Source organism: Colius striatus, chromosome 1, assembly GCF_028858725.1.
Source record: "Colius striatus isolate bColStr4 chromosome 1, bColStr4.1.hap1, whole genome shotgun sequence".
NCBI lineage: Eukaryota > Metazoa > Chordata > Aves > Coliiformes > Coliidae > Colius > Colius striatus.
The window spans coordinates 136,005,865-136,028,055 of record NC_084759.1 but is presented as its reverse complement, the minus strand read 5'-3'; the positions used below and the strand labels follow the sequence as shown (position 1 = coordinate 136,028,055).

Sequence of the window (22,191 nt, the reverse complement as noted above, 5' to 3'; positions counted from 1 at the left end):
GTAAGGGCTGTTACTCAGATTTAGTGGTTCCAGCAAAGCACTGAGGGGAGCTGCAGTGAAGGAGATTTAGCATAAGAGGCTCTCTTTGAGGGTAGCTCTGTTAAGTCATTTAACTTGCACACATTTACAGAAATATGAGCTTGTAAAAATGTCACATTTTTGCTCAGCAGAACCCCTTCTTTCATATCCCCAAGGTTTATCGTCCCACTGACAAAAGCAAGGTTTCATTTCTGTCATTCCTTCAGAGTGCATTCAACTACAGAAAAGCAAGTCGGATTGTATGTTGCAATGCCCATAACTAGTGTTTCCAGCTTAATAGGGCTTTTATCATTTGTTTGTCAAGTGCTAGAATTTTACATGACTGTTACCCTTGCTCTTCCATGGACCTGACAACTTATAAGGCAGATCAAAATCAAACCTGATCTACTGAGAGACTTAAGAGAAGTCTCGATTTCAGAAATTACATGTTCTCATAGGCACTTTCTGTAAGTCTGTAAGAGCAAAACTCTGGCTTGTCAACAGACACAGAATCTTTCCATATCTAAGATGAAATTTGAGCTGGTGTCTGACTGAGAAGGGTAAAACCACAGTAATGATACCTTTTGTTTGAAATCATCAGAAATTTTGATAATCTAGAGTAAGGTGAACTAGTATGTACATTATACTGTAGATGTATTTGTGTTTAATCCTATTGCAGGTAAGAGGATGAGACTAAGTCACTATTTCTCAAAACTTGCTCATTCCAGTGCACTTTTGTGTTGGCTCTTGTCAAAAACATCTGCTATCTACAGTATCCCTTCAGATCAGAGTCCTCTTGTCTGATAGAGAAGACCTTTTTCTTCCCTTGCTACACCATGAAAATGTACTCCCTGAACAACAAAAGGTGAACCTTAGGTTTGACTCTGTTCAGAGGAAGTCTAGTTCTTGACTTCTTAATGTCTGAGTAATTCAGCCTGCCTTTCTTCTGGGTTCCAGCAAAAGCACCCTGTATTGAGCCATTACAGACAGCTCCCCAGCCTACTGCTTCTCTTCTTTTTCCTGCTTTCCTCACTATGTTGTCATCTATGTCACTGAGATCTCCCTTAGGTAGTTTCCAGCCCTCCCCACCTGCTGCTGCTATTCTTCAATCTTTATTACTATCTCTTTCTAGTTGGCCTTTTAATCACAGTTAGGGACTCAATTGACTTTCCTCATAATGCTTTCTAGGCTGCTGTCATGTTGCGTGGAGTTCATGCAGCTTATTGTAGACCTTAGAGACAGAGAGTCATTGCAGCGATAAAGATGAGAAGCATGAATCTCATTTTGCACTGTTTTCACAGCAGTGTAACTCTTCTGGTTTCTCTGCTTTATCCTGCTGTGGGGATTTAAATCCTGCATAAAGATGACACCACTCCCTTCCACCTAAGTGCTCCTCCATTAGTTCAATACTGGGGTTAATTTGTATACCTGGAGTGACATTCAAAGTGTTCTAGAAATGCACTACGGGTTTTTGTGGTGATTTTTTCAACTGTAAAATGATTTACTCATAATTGGTACCAGATAGGAGTTCCAATTGCTTTGCTGTTGCCTATTCCTTTGTTGCCTAGTTGCCTTTGCCCCCCCCGTAGTAGTACTGTGTAATAATGTTCTCTTGTTATTCTGATAGCCTTGTTATGACTTTGAAGGTATTACAACATAGATAAAACAAACATGGTAAGGAGAGGTAATATTTTTTTATTAAAGCAAGATAAGCTTAGCTCTCATAGGGCACTCTTTCTCTGCAGACCCCACTTTACAGATTTTACTGTGTTCTCTGTTTTATGGCTGGGGAAATGAGCAGTTGCCTAAGGTGATTAGGTGACAGGCAGAACCTAGAGCAGAACTCCAGTGTAGCGAACATATATGATATAGGTTATGTGTTTCATTTACCATGTCCAAAGAAAACGGTGAACAGTTCTTAAATGTTTTTAATGATCATAGGGAGTCTTGGTACATTCTTTAGTTGCCTGATCTAAGCCAATGAGCTTTCAGTCTTGTGCAGTGTAACTCCGTGGTAAAAGAGGACTTCAGAAGGTTTACTGGCCTGAAAAGGTAGACTTCACTTTCGTATCCTGTGCTTGATGCATTACTGAAATTGGTTCATTGCAAAATTTCGTAAGGAAATGTAAAATCAAAATAGGCAGGATACTTCATAATCACAGGCAACATAAGGCAAAATGGTGGGTCTGCAGAAAGACTACACATACAATCGGGAGTTTTGATTAGTTCAGTTTTACCTAACTTTAGCTGAATAAGGGTTTTCTTTTCTTCCTTCTTCCACAGTTAGAATTTTGTTGCTCATACTTATTTTCTGAATTTTCCAACAGTGACGAGTTCTCTATTATATCACTGCACTATTTCTATAATGCTGTTCTTCTTGCATGACTGAACATGCAGTATCCCTTCTTTTTAGCCATCTGCCCAGCCCATTATTTAAGAGTATAGGCACATTATCAATTTCTTTCTTTTGTGCCCTCCATTTGTTTCTATGTAGGTGTTGTTGGGGTTTAAAAAATATTTTTAGATCTCAAAACTACCCCGATTCCATTCTCAGTTAATGTGTTGTGATAACGTTTGTCTGTGATGTTTTAATGTGAACTTGATATGATTTTATTGCTCAAGAGATCAGGTTTTTGAAAACTGTATAAAGTTAATTTTTAAAAATATCTAATTAGCAGACCAAGTATGACTCATTTTAAATCTCTTTAAAACTTGAGTAAATAGAGAAAATTGAAGATATGCAGCATTCCTAATTTGACAGCAATCCAAAACAGTCCCTTAGCCCTTTTACCTGGAAATTTGAGAAACTTCTTCCATCTTCTGGCAAATAGGTCAACATCACATTTACCGTTGCACTTTCAAGGAAGCTAAATACAGTATAACTTGTGAAAATGTTACAGGTGTGTGTGTGTAGCTTTGATGAGTAGCCTTTCTTCCAGAATTCATGGAAGTTCTCTTTCAAAAAACCCATTTTCTTTGAAATTACACTTTTGGGGTCTTTTTCATTTCACTAACATATGCTTAACTACCATATACTAGCAGTTCAATCCAAATTTCTGTCAGAAGAAGCAAATATAAAAACCACAATTTTGTACTTTAAAATTTGTCTTTTGATTTTCCATATCTTCATGTTTTACTTTCAAGAAATGTCTAGCTACTTAGTTGAGGGAGAAAAAAAGCTGTCTCTGCAAAAAGGATGAACTGAGTAAAAATTATTTTTTACTTTGGTGATGTGTTAAGAGCAATTTACACTCCTTTGGGACTTGTTGGGAATCATTTGCAATAGTTTCATTTGAACGGGGAATAGGAACTTTAGTTTGAGGGAAGGAGCAGAAAATAAAGCAGTTACAACAGAGACTGTGTTGCAGCCTATGGGTTCTCTGGGGTGTGGGATCCCCATTGCTCATGCTTGTAGTGCTGTGGAATAGCTGCTTGCAGATCGAATCACAATCATGTGTATAATTACAGAATCTTAAGGGCTGGAAAGTACCTTGAAAGATCATCCAGTCCAACTCCCCTGACAGAGCAGGGCCACCTAAAGTAGGTCACACAGGAACTAACCAGGTAGCTTTGGAATGTCTCCAGAGGAGACTCAACAACCCATCTGGGCAGCCATCACCCTCACAGTGCTCCATCACCCTCACAGTGAAGAAGTTTTTCCTTATGTTTCTTTGGAACCTCTTATGTTCCAGCTTGTATCCATTGCCCCTTGTCCTGTTATTGGCCATCATTGAGAACAGCCTGGCTCTGTCCTCCTGACACCAACTGTTTATATCTTTGTAAACATTAATGAGATCACCCCTCAGTCCCCTCTTTTCCAAGCTAAAGAGCCCCAGATCCCTCAGCCTTTCATCATTAGGGAGACGCTCCACTCCATCATCTTTGTGGCCCTGCACTGAGCTCTCTCCAGCAGCTCCCTGTCCTTCTGGAACTGAGGGGCCCAGAACTGGACAAAATATTCCAGATGTGGTCTCATGAGGGCAGAGTAGATGGGGAGGAAAACCTCTCTCGACCTACTGCCCACACCCCTTCTAATATACCCCAGGATGCCATTGGGGAAGATGATTATTCTGTCGGTCACACTTATGTAATGCCTTTCTTCAGATATTTTTACACCTGCAGGTGCAAAGTGCTTTGTGTCATTATATCCAGTGAAGTAGGCTTAAAGGCAGATAGAACCCTGATGACTTGACCTGACTTGCCAAGTAACTGAAGCTGTAGGGTTACATCTTGGCCAGCAGTGTGCCCTTGTCACCAAGAAGGCCAATGGCATCCTGGGATGCATCAAGAAGAGTGTGGCCAGCAGGTCAATGGAGGTTCTTCTCCCCCTCTACTCTGTTCTGGTGAGGCCTCACCTGGAGTACTGTGTCCAGTTCTGGGCTCCTCAGCTCGAGAGGTGCTGGAGAGAGTCCAGCGCAGGGCCACCAAGATGATCAGGGGACTGGAACATCTTTCATACGAGGAAAGGCTGCGGGAACTGGGGCTGTTTAGTCTGGAGAAGAGGAGATTGAGGGGAGATCTTATTAACATTTATAAATATCTAAAGGGTGGATGTCAGGAGGTTGGGACATCCCTTTTTTCTATAGTAGCTAGCAACAGGACAAGGGGTAATGGGATGAAGCTGGAACACAAAAAGTTCCATTTAAACATAAGAAAAAACTATTTCACTGTGAGGGTGAGGGAGCCCTGGCACAGGCTGCCCAGAGGGGCTGTGGAGTCTCCTTCCTTGGAGGTCTTCAAGACCCACCTGGACATGTTCCTATGCGACCTGATCTAGGTGAACCTGCTTCTACAGGGGGATCGGACCAGATGATCTCTAAAGGTCCCTTCCAACCCCTACCATTCTATGATTCTATGATTCTATGATCTGATGATTTCTCAGTCTAGTACAGTAGTAGTGCTTCAGCTGCAGCATAGTAGTGCTACAACTCTGCCTGTACTGTGCTACAGCACAGTTACTGCTTCTGGATAGGATACAAATAACTCCTTATGATGGAATATTTACCATATTTCAGTAATGAATTCTAGTAACTCATTGTTGCCTCCAAAATATGTCTTATTTCCATCCTCTCAAGAAGTATAAATGTGGGAACAGAACTGCTGACTTTGACTGTAGAGCTGTGCAATACAAAAATGTGCTATAGCTTAAAATATTGATTTTCAGAAAATGTGCTGCTTAGATCTACAATGTAGACAAGGTATAAAATATATTACCTTACCAAATGAAATGCCTGAAAAAATCAAACCAGAAATTAAATAACACACATACTGATTGCAATCGGAATACTGAGAAATGCTAAATATGTTATTATGATAAATATAAAATTCAGTGTGGAAAATATACATTTTTATGGAGAAAATATTTTAATTTTTATCCCCATGGTTACTTGGGCTGTTAATTGAATGACTGTGATTTACTTTTGTGCTTTAGGTTCTTTAAAGCACTGCTCTGGCTGTGCAAATGGCTATAAATTACGTTGGTGTTTAGACATAATGAAAATTTGGATTTCTTGGGTGTCTGATCAGCTGTGTAGGATATTACCTCATCTTCTGGGTCAACAAGGAGAACTTGCTCTTCTGTTCTGTTTGCTGCAAAATCATTGCAATATTTTTTTTCAGTCATTTATGGAACTTGTTGTTTTAGCTTGTTTCACTGTAATTTTCCCTAATTAATGCTTATTCCTAGCCATTACAGTCTGTAATTGCATTTTTATCTGCCTGTGTGTCTTTATTTTGGAATACTTTCTTGTGCATGGCAGCAGAGAGAAAGAGAGAAATATTGAGTGCCTGAAAACTTGCATCCTGCTATATGATGCTATATGATGGAAAGGGTATGTCTTCACCTTTTACTGTCCCAATATATGAAGCTCTGTGGAATTGCTCCCTGATCTTCTCAGGGGGAAGAGGCAGTGAAGTTCTTGTGGAGGAGTTTACTGTACTATGACATAGTGGATTGACTGTGTGTTATACTCGTGAGATATTTCTGGGAGGTTAGGTTACAGCCCCAAGTGGAACCACATTTCATGGGGTTTCTCTGGGCATCAGACTATGGTGAGAATCACACAGCAGCTTCTCTCCCTCTCTTTAACAACCTGTGTGTTTCTCAAGCAAGTGCACTTGGGATAAAAAGTCCTAAAGCAGAAGAGTGACTAACTTATGTATTGATGGTACAATAGTGGAGAAGTATGACACTCATTCATAGTATCTGAGGCTTGAGAGATCTGAAGAAGTGTTTTGTCTCAGCCCTCGGATGACCTGATGGAGTATGGCTCCGTCCCTGAAACATGTGGGCTTTGTTCTTGTTCTGTTGTGGGATGAGATTCCTGGGTATGCAGCAAGATCATTGCTCTGTATAGAGTCTTGTTACATATAAATTACTTTGAGTTCAATGGAGCTGTAGCATTTCTTTGATGTAGTGAATTTGGATGTCTGAATTTTAAGTAGGAGTGGGAGAAGTGATTTAAACAAAATACTGTAGCCTGTGACCCACCACTTTGCCAAACTTGATGTGAAAGACTTGCCCATTTTGAATTCTAATGTAGACTCTTTCCTAATTTATCTTTAGCATGGTGTTGTAAAATAACCTCCTCTTCACTTCATTGCAGTATTTGGAGTGCAGCATCTGCCAGTCAGTTGTATCTACAAATACCATCTTCAGGCTTAATGAAACCTTGGTGAAAGTTTTCGCTGCTTAAATGGAAGCTTTGGAACTGGACTTAGTTGTGAACAAAAAATGCAGGCTATTAATTCATTAATATCCATCAGCCTTTCAGCTGAGTCTTCATTTAAGTTATGGAAAGTTATGACTTTTACAGGCTTCCAGGACTATCATATAAAAACTCAATGAAACTCAGCAGTTATGGTACGGTTTCACTTCGGGATTTAACTCTGAAATGAACCAATATGATTTTGAAGGGAATGAAAAGAAGATACTACAGGTCTGAACTTTCTATGCAGCAAGACTGATCCCTATTATCAGACTCTTTAGGCAATTTTATGTAGTGTTGTTATTCCACTAGCCATTCAAGGGGCTGAGAGAGTTCCAATCTTGTTCTGGACCCTTATTATTTCTAGGCTGCCTTTTCTGAAGTCAAAGCCCAGAGGTCTTTCTCTCCACCTCAAGAAAGACCATTACTTTTCCTAGATTTTTACCATTCTGCCCAGAACAGGCTTCTGATTTAGTAAACTTATTATAGATATCCAAGCTATTTCTACATTAGCCTTTCACAAAGATGACAGCCCAACTGATCTTATTTCACACCAAACAAGTCGTGCTAACCCAGAGGACAAGCATAGTTGATAACAGAGGTAAAGTTTGGTGATATCACTAGTGTTTTTGATAGGGTATAGCACAAGAGCCCTTCTCTTTACCTTTTTTGCTTGCTCTTAGCCTCCTGCGCTCAAAACAAGTCTGATTTGTCTTTGCTAAAGCTGCTTCTCAGAAAGCACTCAGTGTGACAGCATGAGACAGGTCAGAAAAATGTGGCTTCCAGCTCTGCCTTACAGGCTGAATTATGGCCATTAAAACTACCATTGCATATGTGGTGGCAAAGTGCTGATACCACTGCATACGCTGTGGCCTGTATGCCCAGGTGCCTTTCTGTATTGGCCTGTTACATTTTGGCAAATAGCTTCCTTCTGTGGGTGGGCATTCAAAGTACTGCTGGTACAGTTATACCAAACAGCTTTTGACTATATACCTTGTATGAGATGATAAGCTTTATTATGAGTGTTTTACATATACTAGGCCACAGAAAGGAGTAAAAAAAAGATGAGAAAAATTCGGCTATGGCAGAGTCACACTTGTTCCTGGAGAAGAGAACAAATTTATGTTGAGAGGCATGAAAATCTAATTAGGAGTAGAAGAGGGAGGCTGTTAAAAAGAATCTATTTAATCTACTTGTTCTCTGCATATTCTGAAGTCATTATATTCTTATTTACTGGGGAAAAAAAAGTACAGTATTGTTAACTTGGTTGTTACAGTGGAATGATCTAATAGTCTTTTGTTTTCAGGTAATCATGAATGGCGTTGTCAGAAGACAAGCACAAAAATGAACTAAGTGGTCCACCAATGCAGAAACTTTACTAGTGATGGTAAAAGAACAAAAAGAGAAAATGACCTAATCTGATTTTCTAATCACAGGTCATATTTTGAGACATTATATACATCCCTAGGGAAAAAAAGCAACTTTTTTATTTTGTGTGACAATTTTTAGCTGGATACAATTGAGAAGCAATATAATACACAACATTCACAGTGTAATTTTGCAATCTTTTTTTTTAAGTCTGCCCTTTAAAGACTATTTAGACATGAGTGGATAGCAACACCACTTGAATGATTCTCTTTAATTGACTGTCAGACAGAGCTCTAAAAATAAACTTGAAGACACTGTGGGAAGATGACATTATAGGACACAGTTATGTGTCTTATCAAAAGCCAACAATCAGCCTGTGCTGTCTTCTTCCATGAGATTTCTCATGTGAATAAAGAAAGCTAAAGGAAAAGTTAGAAGATTAAGTTTTGCGAGTATCAAAATCAGCAAATCAGTTTTCAAAGGGTGGAAGATCATGGCAGTTCTTGTATGACTTCTATCTATGTAACAGGATGAAATCTAAAGCAGTAGGCTAAGTATATGGGACAGAGTGGGGTAGTTTTCTTAGCCAGAGAAACAAGTCTGGCAAGGATATATGTTTAAAAATTCTGTGTGGAAGCCATGGTCATCTGTCGTGTTTGAATGTTATTGCTATATACTGGCAATTACTGAGAGTGGTTTCAACATGAGGCTTCAACATGCTATCCCTGTTGCAGACTCAGATGTTCTCTACTGATAAACGAAAAGTGCCTTGCTCTTTCATTGCGGTCCTCTTCCAAATTACAAAGCTCAAATATTTGCTGTTAGGAAACTTCTTTTTCCAGCCTATGGTTTGGAAGGGTGTGAAGCAGGCTGCAAAAACAAAGTAACTTACTGGTGCTTAGCATCAATCTAGTGCATTCTTGTTGTGTTAATAGTTTCCTGTTGAATGAGTCATCTTGAAATTCATTAATTTGCCTTGGGTTTGATTTTGGTTTGGGAATAGCTTTTAGTGAAAAATTAAGTTAATTTTAGTTTAATGGAAAACTGAAAAAAATTTTATTGGGTCTGGCTATATCTGAAAAAAAAATTATGTGATGTCTTAGTGGCTACTCTGATTTCTGTGCTGTTTTGTTCATTCATCAGAAGAGAGTGGCAGTTTATTAAAACTTTTAACATTATCTTCTCCACATTGCAAATTCTAACGGAGGACAACACATACTTTTTTTACCTCTAAGGGAGTATTTTTTTTCCTGACCAAATGGCATGGAAAGCAGAATGTGAATGACATGAACAAGATGTGCCAAAAATGGCCCATCAGGCTTCTGTTTGCTCAGAGCAACAGGATAATCAAGGTGTGAAAAAGTATTAAGTGCTGTCACATAGAGGCACACAGTTTGTTGTTATTGTAATTCTTCAATTGAAAACTGGGCCCGAAGGCTACAACTTTCCATCATGTAAATGGAAATAATTTTGGATACTGCTTGAACCAGCAACTAAAACATCCTGATTGTATCACATAGAATCAGCCTCTGAAATTCACTACTGCAGAGAGATTGTCCAGTTTTGAAAAAGGACTTTGAACCTTTATGATGACTGGAATTTGTGACAAGCCAGGGTTATTTACAGAATGCTGTGAAGGGGTTTAACTAAGCACTAGCAGCATTATCCATTTTTTCATTTCTTGGAGAAAAAAACCCCTATAAAATCCTAGAGTTTTGAGTGGGATCCAAGGCATTTTTCACTTTGAGGCATCATGTTATGGCCTCTGCTAGAGACACTGCTAGGACAGCATGCCTCATTTTTGCTTTCAATATGCAGGAAAACAGGACACAGGAGACTGGAGCAGAGTCTCTCTTACAAGGGTGGAGGTTAAAAACATTGTATTTGCATTAAGGAAGCCAGAGCTCACCTGGAGTTGACGCTTGCAAGGGAATGCCAAGGGCATCGAGATATATTTAAAGGACGTGTAGATGTGTCGCTTAGGGGCAGCTTATAGTTTGACTCGATAACGCTAGAAGTCTTTTCCATTCTAAACGATTCTGTGATGATTCGGACGGGTTTGCAGGCTGGGGCGGCGCGGCGGAGACGGGGAACCACGGCCCGGAGCTGGCCAGGGTTCTGACCTGCGGGCACGGGCGGCAGCCGGGACCGGGGCCAGCGAAACAGTCCAGCAGGATAAAGTCAAAACCTGACTGTCTGACTGGCAGAGAGACACTGAACCACATAAGAAACACCATATATTGACCAGTTTTCACGGGTCACTCCACCTGGAGCGGGAAGATGGATTAGATTGCCTGAATTATGTGATGCTAGAACCAAAGGAAGCATCAAATTGGGGAACAGGAGCGCCTTTCTGTGAAATTAATGTGAAATTTGTCTGTGTGTTGCCTTGCAGTAGGATTGTGGTTGCCTCAGTCTGCACAATTTAACTGGAATGATATGTAAACTTACATTCTGATTTGTAAACTGCACTACCGAGACTTCAGCCTTAGGTTAGATTTGATCCCTGAAGCTGAGCCTCCTGGTTTTGCTGTGCTCTCTAGTTTGAGCTAGCCTCAAACAAGCTTTTGTGTAGGCTTGTGACAAATTACAATTTCTGTTTGTGTTTTTGGGGAACCTGCATCCTTCTATAGTGAAATGACACTTTCCCCCATTGAAATCTTATATAACTAAGTGTTTTATTATTGATACAGAAATTATTCTTGTTTATCCAAATTAGTTTATGATAAGTTATAAAAACGAATTCATTAATTACTCTTATACCTCTGTGTGAAAATATATTTTAAGGAGTTTTGCATTCATTACTGGAAAAACTAAAACAGCTTATGGAAGCTTCATTGACTCTGTCATTGTATAAGTTTTTCTCCTATGTCTTCCTGGACATCTAAACTTCTGCTGTCATAACCTTTAGACATGATATTACAGGTTACTGCTTCCTCAGATTGCTTTGTTGTTTGCTAAACGTTCATTATTAAACTGTTTGATAGTCACTCATTGTATGTAAATCCTAATTTGCTGCTAGCCACATTTTTTACTTTTCAGCAAGCCCTTTTAAACATGTGCTAAACAGTTCTGCAGAAAGATTGCCCCAATGAAAGATAGTACTCTAAATTAAGACCTATATACCTTGCTTTACATGCAGTCATTGAATCATAGAATAGTTTGAGTTGGAAGAGACCTTAAAGGTCATCTAATTCCAAGACTCCTGCCATAAGCAGGAACAATTTCCACTAGACCAGCTTGCTCAAAGCACCATCTCACCTGACTTTGAACACTACTGGTGATAAGGCATCCACAGTCTCTGTGGGCAACCTGTTTCAGTACCTCACTACTCTTGCTATTGTTTTCTTTGCATACTATCTTTTGCTTTTCAGCTCTTAGAGGTCAGCTTTTCTTGTGTTGTTAGTTACATGAGCCAACTCACATGTCATCTAGGTTTGTGGATGAAAGACAGGCTAAGGATGTGAGATACAAATTGATGCAGTCTCCTGATCTGACCCAGATATAGTGGCTCTTTGGAGCTGGGTATATTTATTGACTCCTCAAACTGTTTCTTATTTCTTAGTCTATTTTATATATTTAATTAGACTGTGTGTGATATGGGAGTGGGAAAAAAGTGATTGCTCACTTATCACTCACATTGTTTCATCTAATTCTGTAGTGCATTTGAATGAACCCACTGTATTTGTAAGATGATATTGCATGTTGAATTTTTTTTTATGCTTCTGGGTAGACCAATATCATAAGGCTTTTTCATCCAAACACTATTCATAAACTGTTCTAAACATGTAGAAACACCAGAGCCCCTAAAATGTTTCCTAGCTAGCCTTTCTCTGTCATGATTCCCTTTGTTGTTTCTCTACATTTAACAAATTGGAATCAGAGGGAATTATTTCGCTTTTACCATAAGAAAGATCAGTAAATAAATCTGCCTCTATATTGTAAATTTTGGAATTTTCAAAGCCTAAAATTAATTTTAAAATAGTTAGGTATTTCCTTTTTATCTGTGTGAAGTTATCTTAAGAGATTGTTCTCATTTATAGAGGAGAAAGAATTCTATCTGCAAGTATTAAGGAAAGTCAGCAGTGCTTCCATGATGTCAGAAACCAATTTCAGTGTTTAAACTCCATGCAAACTCTAATTGCAAATTTCCTAGAGAGATCAATCCTTACTAGTTGTCTTTGATGTCTTTTTAACTAGTGGTTCTCAATAGACGTCATTGTCATTGATTCATCTGAACTGTTTAGGGGTAAAGCAAAGGCAAGAAACCTTTTTTTCATTAGTGAGTCTTTTGGTTGTAGAAGCTCATTGTTTCATACCCTAGCCAAATGGAAGCTTATTGCTTTTAAGATGACTTAAAAAAATAAAAGCCAAAGCTTTAAACTTCAGAATGTATCACATGATAACCGTATCTTGGTACCTGTAAAAGTCAATTGATTTCCTATGCTGCAGCTCCTTATTCAGAATAATGGGATCAGCGAGGCCCTCAGGAATTGAGAGCATCATTCTTTTGTTTAAGTGTTATTGTCTTTTATACAAGTAGAATTTTTATGATCTGAAACTGACCTTATTTATTGCATATGCTATGTGCTACTAATAAGATTTTACAGAACTTTGTGTTTCTATAGCTGGATGAGCTTTTTAATAAATCAGTCTCATACACGCAGATGGATCTTCTGGCATCTCCTTCAGAGTCCTCCTGCGTGTTATCTCTCCTACCCTCACCCACGTTCAATGCAACCTATTATTGCATTTCACAAGTATTTGTATTCTGCTCATGCAATTGTAGAAACATTCATCTTGCATCAGTTTTGCTGGGTTGGGATTGATCTTAGAACACTTAGGAGCTATGTGATTGAGGATTGGTCCCTGCAATAACTTTGCACATATGTGAACTGTTTTCAGAAATCTTTTATAAAGCTGGGGAAGTGAGTAGTACCCCAACAGAACAACAGTTGGTCTTTCAAAATTTCCAAACCTTTTCCTGTCTTTACTGACTGTGTGTTGTCCCATGCTCTCACAAGAGAATTCAACATGAAAGTACATTGCCTACTTATTCCAACACCAGACATGAGGAAACAGATACCTTGCAATTTTCCCTATTCTGTTCTGGTTTCAACTTTCTACTCTTCTTCCATTCTGAAATCACTGAGTGAGAAAGTACGATCAGAGTTGGAGGTCTTTGACATAGTCATTATTTGTTTTCTGTCTACGTTTCTCTAACTGGACTATAATAGTTATTTAACAAATCTTTTGTACATAAAGTTAAAATGTGTGCCTATATACTGTAACTTCTTCACCTAGGAAATTGTACTCTGCAATGCAGGAGTTTTAATTAAAAAGTTTACACTGCATTTTTCCAAGCCTGCAGAAGAACTCATTGAACTCTCATAAAATAACTACTCTTGTTGTTAGATAGATATGCATGACATTAAAAAATTAGTTCTTCTCGCTGAAATGATGATTTGTGCTTACTCATGTTTCCATGAAACATATAGTCAGAACTCAAAAATGTTTTAATGCACTTTTTTTTAACTTCCGCGTAAAGCATTGTATCAATGCAACCCTGGTGTATAAAGTTTGATATGCTTAGCTTTTCCCCTGCTGCTCAGACTTGGACAAACAGAGAAAAAGTGGAAAGATGGGCAAACTAGTCAAAAGCAGCATGTGAAAGAAAAGAGGTTACTGCTAAACTTTCAACACAGTGCAATATTAAATAACCACTGGAATACCTGTTGTGTCTGTATGTCTTTCTTCCATCAAGTACCAGTGAACTGGGCAGTGTGTTGCTGCCTGGTGTTTAAATGCTGCACAGTGTGAACGTTTTAAGTCTGAGTCAGTTGAAATCTAAATGTGGGGAGTGTTGTGTACCTACCTCCAGAGGTGCTAGCAAGGCAGAGCAGGGCTGAGAATTCCACGCAATGGCTGGTGTTTTCCTCCAAGCTCCTCATGGCATCTGATAATGTCAGGTGGGCAGATAAAAGAAAAGATTTACTGAGTGTTTCTGTGTCTGTTGGCAGAGTTTAGCAATTTGACTTAGTAATCCTTTTTTAAACCTTTTTTAAACCTTTTTATCACACAGGTTTAAAAAGCCTAAATGAGTTATTCAAGCGTATGAGAAGGTTGTTAGGCAAGACAGTGGAAGCAGATATTTACAAAATCTGGTCAACCTATTTCTCAAGGAACATGTAAATTATTTTTTTCATTTTATATGGTTTATATGAAACTGAGTTGCTCTATGAGATAGTTCAATGTAGCTATTTGGAAGGAAGCTCAAGTCCATGGGGCCTTCCAAGTTTGGAAATGTTGGAAGCTATATCATCTTCCAGAATTTGAGCCACCCTCTCCACTCCCAAGAGGCTGAGTTCCTTTTTTCAATTATTAAGGAAACAATATATCATTTTTGATCCAAAGTTTTGGCGTCCTAGTGCATTGCAAGTCATAAAGTTTGGATCCAGAAATCTGGAACTTTGTAATTTCCAACCCATTAATGTCTCTTTGTCTGATAAAGGAGAATTCTCTTCATGTTCCCAGAGAGTTCATTGTTTAAAATTCTGTTTAGAATTACCATCAATAGTCTGTTTTCTAAAATAAACCACTACAATCTCCAAATGTGATTTTAAATATTTTTTAATGCTAGCTGTGTGAAGGCTGATTGCATTGAGTTAAATGCCAAAGTAGCAATCTGAAATTTTCTTTTTAATTCACACTGAGAGGATAGCTATTCAAGAACACACTGTTTTGAAGTTACTACTTAAAGTCAGCTTGAAGTAAAAGTTTGACTGCCAGATAATGACTAATACTCTGTGCTTTTTGTGACTATGCAGGTATGTTGTAAAGCATTCTCTCTTTTGTGTGTGATTGCTCTGCTGTTAATATCCCATGTATTCTTATGGATATAAGAGGGTTTCCTGCAGCTGCAGACCAATATGTTCAGTCTATTAAGTGGTCTTTTGCAGTCCCATGTCCCTGTATAAATAATTAATTTATCTTATGAAAAACAATACTGCCTGAAGTACATATTTGTAAAGGATATAAAGTTTACATCAGCTTGAATCATAGAATCATAGAATGGTAGGGGTTGGAAGGGACCTTTGGAGATCATCTAGTCCAACCCCTCTGCAGAAGCATGTTCACTTAGATCAGAATGGTTGATTCCACTTCAGCTCTTGATAAAGGCACTACTGTCAGACTGAGACATGCTTGCATAGTACTTACAGAAAAGCTTGCCCCACCTTGATCACTTCTCTTTTGTGCAAGGACTGAGCTTCAGCTTTCAAAATTTGTTAGCTGGCAGTGCTTCTGTGGAGCAAGGAAACTATTAAAAAAAAAAAAAAAGAAACCCAAGATGATAGCTAGTGGTTCATTTTATGATCTCTTTCTCTTCTCCTAGAGGGGTTTCCGTAGTTGATCACTGTCATGGTTTCTTCCTGTAATAATTGCTGTGTAATCAAATATTGGTGTTTAGTAGTAGCTGAGTCCAGAATTTGAAAAACCATGATGAGCTTATTTATTGATACTCATAATTAGCACACACAAAGAGGCAGTGTGCTACATATGTGGGATCACTCTGGCAGGGGCTCCTTTCTGATCTGTTCACAAAATGACTGCAAGCACGGTTATACCTGTTTGTCAGCTTTGTGACAGTGTTACCACAGAGGAAAGGCTTTTGGCTTGCTTCTTGCTTAACATTTCACACATGATTTCACATATTAGTGGAATACTGAGAATTTTGTGTAAGTTACAGCTAACACACGTTTAACAAGTCTCAGTGGAACATACAATTCTGACATTTTGCACAAGTCAAATATAGCTTTCAACTGTTTCACTAATGTATTTTTGTAGTAAAGCTTTGCATGAACACAAAACAATTTAGGAATTATATGACATTCAGTATTTCTACTAGTAAATTATCAGTGATGTCTCTTAATAGGTTAAAATTCACGAATCTTTCAGCCCACAAGATTTGCTCAAGATTTGTGATGTGGAAAAGATTTTTCCCTTTCCAACACTCACAGACCTTTTAATACATACATGATAGAAAATGTCTGAAGTTATGAAGTATTACATGCAAGACCTTTTAGGTAACAGTGCACCCATTTTAGAGCAAATCTTGGAAAAAAAATTCCATCTTTGATTTTTCAAAGTTTTCAGTTTTCACTAAAAAAAAAAAGCCACCAAACCCTAACCCTAAGCATTTATGTGATGAAAACAGTTGTTTCCTTGAGAACTTTTAGAATTACTTCTAAAGGATAAAAAGAAGAATGTTGATTGTCTCCCTTTGGTGTAAAAGGTAGGCTGTAAAGCCCCCTCTCTTTCAGGAGGAGCAGCTCCTCCTGACCTCTGTGATGTTCATTACCTTGCCATCAATAATTACTCCTTGCTTTGGGCTCCTTTACCTGGGTCAGAGCAGCTTTTTGCAGAGTTTGGTGGAGAGGAGTGAAATGCAGGGAACCATGACCACCCCTCCACATTTCCCTATAGAGAATATGCCATCCCTGCCACTGACTGACTATCATGTCTGGATGGCTCTGTGGAAGGAACAAAAGGCCCATCAGACCAAAAATGATTTGTAAACAATGAAGAAGTATTTGCCACTCTGCCATGTCTGACTGTAAAAAAACAAGGCCATATTGCCTGTGAATGACACACAGAGAGCTATCCTTGAAAGTCAGCTACATCATTATGCAAAGGTGCAAGAAAATGTTTTATCAAGAGATGAATTTGGCTTCTCATTAATTCATGGGATTTTGCTGGCTCCTTAGGAATACCAGTAGAGCAACACTCTTCTCATCAGGATGCTGCCTTCTCAAAAGGGACAGTAAAATCACAGCATCTCTTGAAAATTCAGAATGTTGATTTTAAAACCCATTTCATTTTTTTGACATCTTCAGCATTAAATCAGATGCTGAATACTGTAATTTTACCTGTTTTCCTGGTAAGAACTTGGTTGCAGATTTAAGCCTTTGGCAAGGAATGGGCAAAAATTAATGCATTAAGAGCCTAACAATGAAATCAAAGTGAATTAGAGTAGCATTATCTAAAATAAATTCTATTTTGCTAGCAATGTGTAATGTCCTTTTAACTGATGATAATGATTTATTCCTACTTAGATGAATGATGAAACTAATCGGTGAATTGCTGGATAGATGCTTTGTTAAATTAATCCCATATTCAATTGTGAGTCTTTAATCTATTGTTTTGTGTGCTTATTTGTCATTCAATTCACAGGGAGATGTACAGGTTCTTCTTTCGTTTATGTGAATATGAACTGGAACATCTTCACTGATGATCAGTGGAGTTTCATTGTTTTAAACCATTGAAAAGAAAATGATGCTGCCTTTCTGTCTTTGGTTTTGTTTAGAGAGACCTTTAAAAACCACCTTAGAAAATCCCTTTCAAAGTTATTTGAAACTTACTTTTAAAGGGAATTAATCCTGCTTATTTCCAATATGCAAAGTGTTTGTAGTTAATAGTATTTTCAAATTCTGTGGTAAAGATTGCTTAAAAATAGGGACAAGTTGATAATTTATCTTTGCATTTTTCTGTTACAGTAGATGAACTAATGCACTCTTTTTTTCTAATCCACCCACAAGACTCCATCTAGTCATTAAAATTTTATGAAGAAAATAACAACTGTGTTGACAATGAAAATAAGAGAATTTCAGGAAGCTAATATTAACAGAAATGCTTTTGTTACAACTTTACAGTCCAAAGCTAATTCTAAGGAGAAACAAATCTGAGCTTTTTGTGAGCATTTAGCATAAATGACAGCTGGGTCCCTGTGAGAACTTATATGCTGTTAACTATGGACTGATAATTTACCTAGCAAAGAGTTACACTGTGGGAGGTAAAGAAGGAAAGCATGAGAAGGTTTTTCTAAGTCCTGTGAAACATATTTTTGCTGATAATAGAAACCTAAAAGCAAGCTTGTGTTTACTATATAGTATTATCTCCAAATAGTACCATCATCTTAAAAAGATAACACTCTTGATTGGAAATTGTGTCAGTGAAAGTAATGCCCAAGTCTCTTTTTTAAAAAAGTAGAACTGGTTTAATTATGGAGCAAGTTGTAGCATTCTTCTAACATTTCAATCTCAGAAAAACATTAGAAAAATCTGAAGGAAGATTACCTACACCATGAAGATAGCATAAGATCACTCAGCATGAGGAAACAAATCATTACTGGAGACCGTCAGGTTTTGATAATGAAATACTAAATTAACCTTAAATCCATAGTGCAAACCCTGACAGGCGAGCAGTAGGAGAAGCTAGAGGATGCAGGAAAACATCTTGAAAGCCCAGTAGTGATGCGGAAAACTAGTAACAAACTGAGTAATTCTACTACATGTTAGGGCTGGAACTAGCTTGTGATTAATTTTATTGCAATTTTGCTTAATCTGTTTGCACCTCCTGTTTTGGAAAGCCAAAGGAATAAGATGAATAATTATGGGAAGTCACAGAATGAAACCCGCAGCATTTTAGCTTCGAGGAAACTCAAAGTACCTTTATCTGTGCTCTCTGTCTCATGAGCATCCTTTGGATGTGGAGAGGAAGCAAGTGTGCTATTGCACTAACGTTCCGCAGTGGATTGAGTATGCTGCTACAGCTAGATTACAGGATAGTGATTTCCTAACAAATTCAAGGCCCAGGAGCCTGTTCTTTTGAAAAAGGGAAAAGAGAAATCATAGAATCATAGAAATGCCTTTTGTAAAGAGAAAAAGGAGCCATGTTTCATAGTCACTTATGGGCAATGCTTCAGTTTTAAGACTTGTATGAATTGTATAAAATGTCAGGCAGAGCTCTTGAAATGCCCCTGCAGTCTCAGCAGTAATACAGATCTGCGACTTAAGCGTTTGAAGAAAAGTCATGTGTAAGATCACAAATACAGGTTTCCCCCAGGTCATCCTAAGCAACTGCTCTTCATTAACCTGAAAACAGCTGAAAACTTACCAAGCAGTAGGGACACTTAGACCTTTACTCCCAGCCTCTCTGTTACAGTACTGGAACCAGATCTTTTGCATAATGTCTGTAAACAGTCTATAAGTATGGTCTTCTGGAAGATGCATTGGTTGAACATTTTAAGTAGACTCTCCGATGTCTGTGCCATGTCTTGAATTTTCAGTATTTTACTGGGGGAAGCAAAAGATTCTGTGAGCTCTTGTGGGCATGGTGGCTTTTCAAAGAGAACTGTGTTCAGTCTGCTTTTCCTCCTATGTCCACAGAAAGAATGGATTTCTTTGCAGATTAGGGCAGAGGGAGAACCACAATCTGCCCGTTCTACTTTCCTCTGGCTCCCTCAAGTTGTCCTGGCAGCCTTAATCTTTTGTTTCTTGAACTGTCTGAAGGACAAGAGTTTCACATGCTTTTGGAAACAAATGTGTGCAAATGGCAACTAATAGTATCATAATTAAGCATAACAAGATATAAGACTCCCTTGAAGTCATCTCAAGCAATATCAAAGATTCTTTGCAACTCAAAGAATTTTGAAGGATTTAGTAACCCCTAAATGTTTATTTTGGTAGTCTAAAGCCACTCAACATGTACTAAAGCTGCAGAATTTATATGACAGTGTCCACAACTCTTAAAGAGAAAGAGTTAATGGCTGCTGCTTTTGTCTCTGATTTGTCACAGCCTTGCCTTTGTAAAGCTAGCTGACTTGGAAGGAGCTTTGAAATATCTTGAATTAGAAAAGGACTGTTATTTAGAAAAGATCTCTCTCCTACATTTCCTGTGGTTCCCATCCTCCCCACCCTGCCCCCCTTCACTGAGCATGAGAGCTGTCATTTGGTCAGGGTCACCTTAGAGATGTCCTTTGAATATCAAGATATACTCCTAGTTCAATATCTGTGTAAATTAAAAAATGAGAAGGCAGATGCAGGACAAGAATGCAGCTGCATACTTAGTACTGCTCTGCTGTGCTATCGCTGGGTTCCTAATGGTGGTTGGGCCTCGGGAAACTAAAATTTATTTTTCTGCTTTAGTATATCTTAATCCAGAGATGGGATGAGCAAAAAGCTTTGATGTTTTTCATAAGGAAGCAGGTTGTGGCTTCATATTAGCTGAATGGAATCTATTTTGCTGAGAAAAGAAGATAAAGCAAATAAATCTATGGAACAAAAGAAATAAGACAGTAAAAGTAAGTACTAAGAAATACAGAGCTTGTGCTATAACACAGAGTCTGTTTTCTGGGCCAGGTACAGCATTGCAATGCCTGATGAATACATGATGCAATCTTAGATGTTGCTCTGTACATGTGAGGACAAGTGCTGACGCCATTCTACCATGTCCTCCCAGGGAGGTGAATTTTTTTGCAGTGCTGCATCATTTGCATTCTCAGAGGCCTGTGCAGTAACTTCTGTGTCTACTGCAAAGTCAGGTTTTGGCAGGTCTGATAAATAAAAAAAGCCCTGCACAATTTTTTGCAGGAGGAGAATATTAACTCTTGTATTGTAGACACATTCCATTCTTTAACTAAATCCTGCTGCTTTCATTTCACATATTTTCACTATTAAAAAAAAGAAATAAAAAAAAAACTGGACTGCATTGATGCACTGTGTGCTGTTTAAATGAGTGTCCTGACCTCACCAAAGGTGAATGACTTGGGGTTGACAGGAAGATGTCTCACCCATAGTTCTGAAATTCCCTGGAATGAAGTAGACTATATAGATCAAATTTGTTACTGTTTGATGAATAAGATAGCATGGCAATTTGACCGTGCACTTTTATGCCCTTCTAAGCAGCTACAAGAGCTTGTTAGTTAGAACAGTCCCTTTCTAATTTTAATTTATGCAGTGTCTGGGCAGTTGAGTGTTTAAGGAGCTGCTGTCAAGCCCTAAATATCTCTGCTAAGGCTTCAGAGTGACTCATCCCAGCAAAATTTGGAGGCAGTGAGTGTGACTCCTGATTCCCAGTGCCTTTCTGTCATCAACTCGTTCCCTGTTCCTTTCTTCCCTTCTTCCCCAGAGCTGTGTTTTGGATATTACCTCAGGATTGTCACTTTTATGGGGTTTTTTTCCCTTTTTAAAATTTATTTTGATCCTTGTTGTCTTATTTCCCCTGTGTCCATGCAACTTGCCTAGAACCACAGAATCACAGAATGATGAGGGTTGGAAGGGACCTCTAAAAATCTAGTCCAACACCCCTTGCTAAAGCAGGTCCACCTAGATCAGAAAATGAGCCTTAGAAAGCTCATTCTGACCTGAATGCCTCTCTTGGTCAGTATCTGTGTCAGAACTTTAGGCAGCTTTGGTTTTGTAGAGGTATTATTGTCTTCTGTATCACATTTGTTGTGTCCTGCTTTGGGGAATGGGGATAACAACTATCCTACATCTTCGTACCAGCTAATTTCTGTCTTTTTTTTTTTTTTTTTTTTTCCTAGCTCCTAATTCTCCCTTTTTTTCTATCACTTTAGAGCCTTGCCAGCTCCCTGGGTTCTCCAGGAGCAGCTGCTACAAAGATGTGTGTGTTCTCCTCTGTAAAACTAGTCCTTGTTTTGTGTTGCTAGGCTACTCCCTTCCAGCTGCCACTGAAGAAATGCTCCGTGGTGGGAAACGGTGGGATCCTGAAAAAGAGCAGCTGCGGCAAACAAATAGATCAAGCAGATTTTGTCATGCGGTAAGACAGAAACCTCAATGACACATTGTCTCCCCTTCCCCCTGCTAACTCTTGGATTTTTCAAAGCTATTCAGTTGAGATTAAGCAATTATAATTTGCCTTCTTCCCTCTACCCCATCCCACCCCCACCCCTTTGCAGGATGCTTTGCACAAAGGATTTGGGTAAAAGTGTGAGGACAGGCAAAAAAAGAGTTTTGACTGGCTTCTCCGAGTAGGTGTGTAGTGTGGGGGCAATCTGGAGATGGACGTGTTAAGGTTGTGACAGATTGTGCAGCATCACAGAGAAGGGCTGAAGAGCTGCTTTTCTCTTTAATTATGCAGTCCTAGGCAGAGTTTTTCCTGCAATATGCTCTGTCCTCTGCAGCTCTAAATGTTGTCATATGCAACCCATTGAATCCAGGATGAGTAGGTACTGACTTATGAGACAAGGCTTAAGAAGTAAGTTGGAGCAAGCTTTCTCTCTCAGCGCTCCCAGGAACAA

At 38.6% G+C, this 22,191-nt stretch overlaps 1 protein-coding gene across 2 annotated transcripts in view; it reads left to right on the top strand.

Annotated features, from left to right (window-relative positions):
* The window catches only part of ST8SIA1 (ST8 alpha-N-acetyl-neuraminide alpha-2,8-sialyltransferase 1), a 127,668-nt gene that overhangs the window by 47,838 nt on the left and 57,639 nt on the right, over positions 1–22,191 (top strand). For both annotated transcript variants that reach the window (XM_061988840.1, XM_061988839.1), the window contains exon 3: positions 21,601–21,710. In XM_061988840.1, coding sequence (XP_061844824.1) covers positions 21,601–21,710 — 110 coding nt within the window. The remainder of the gene's footprint in view (positions 1–21,600; positions 21,711–22,191) is intronic.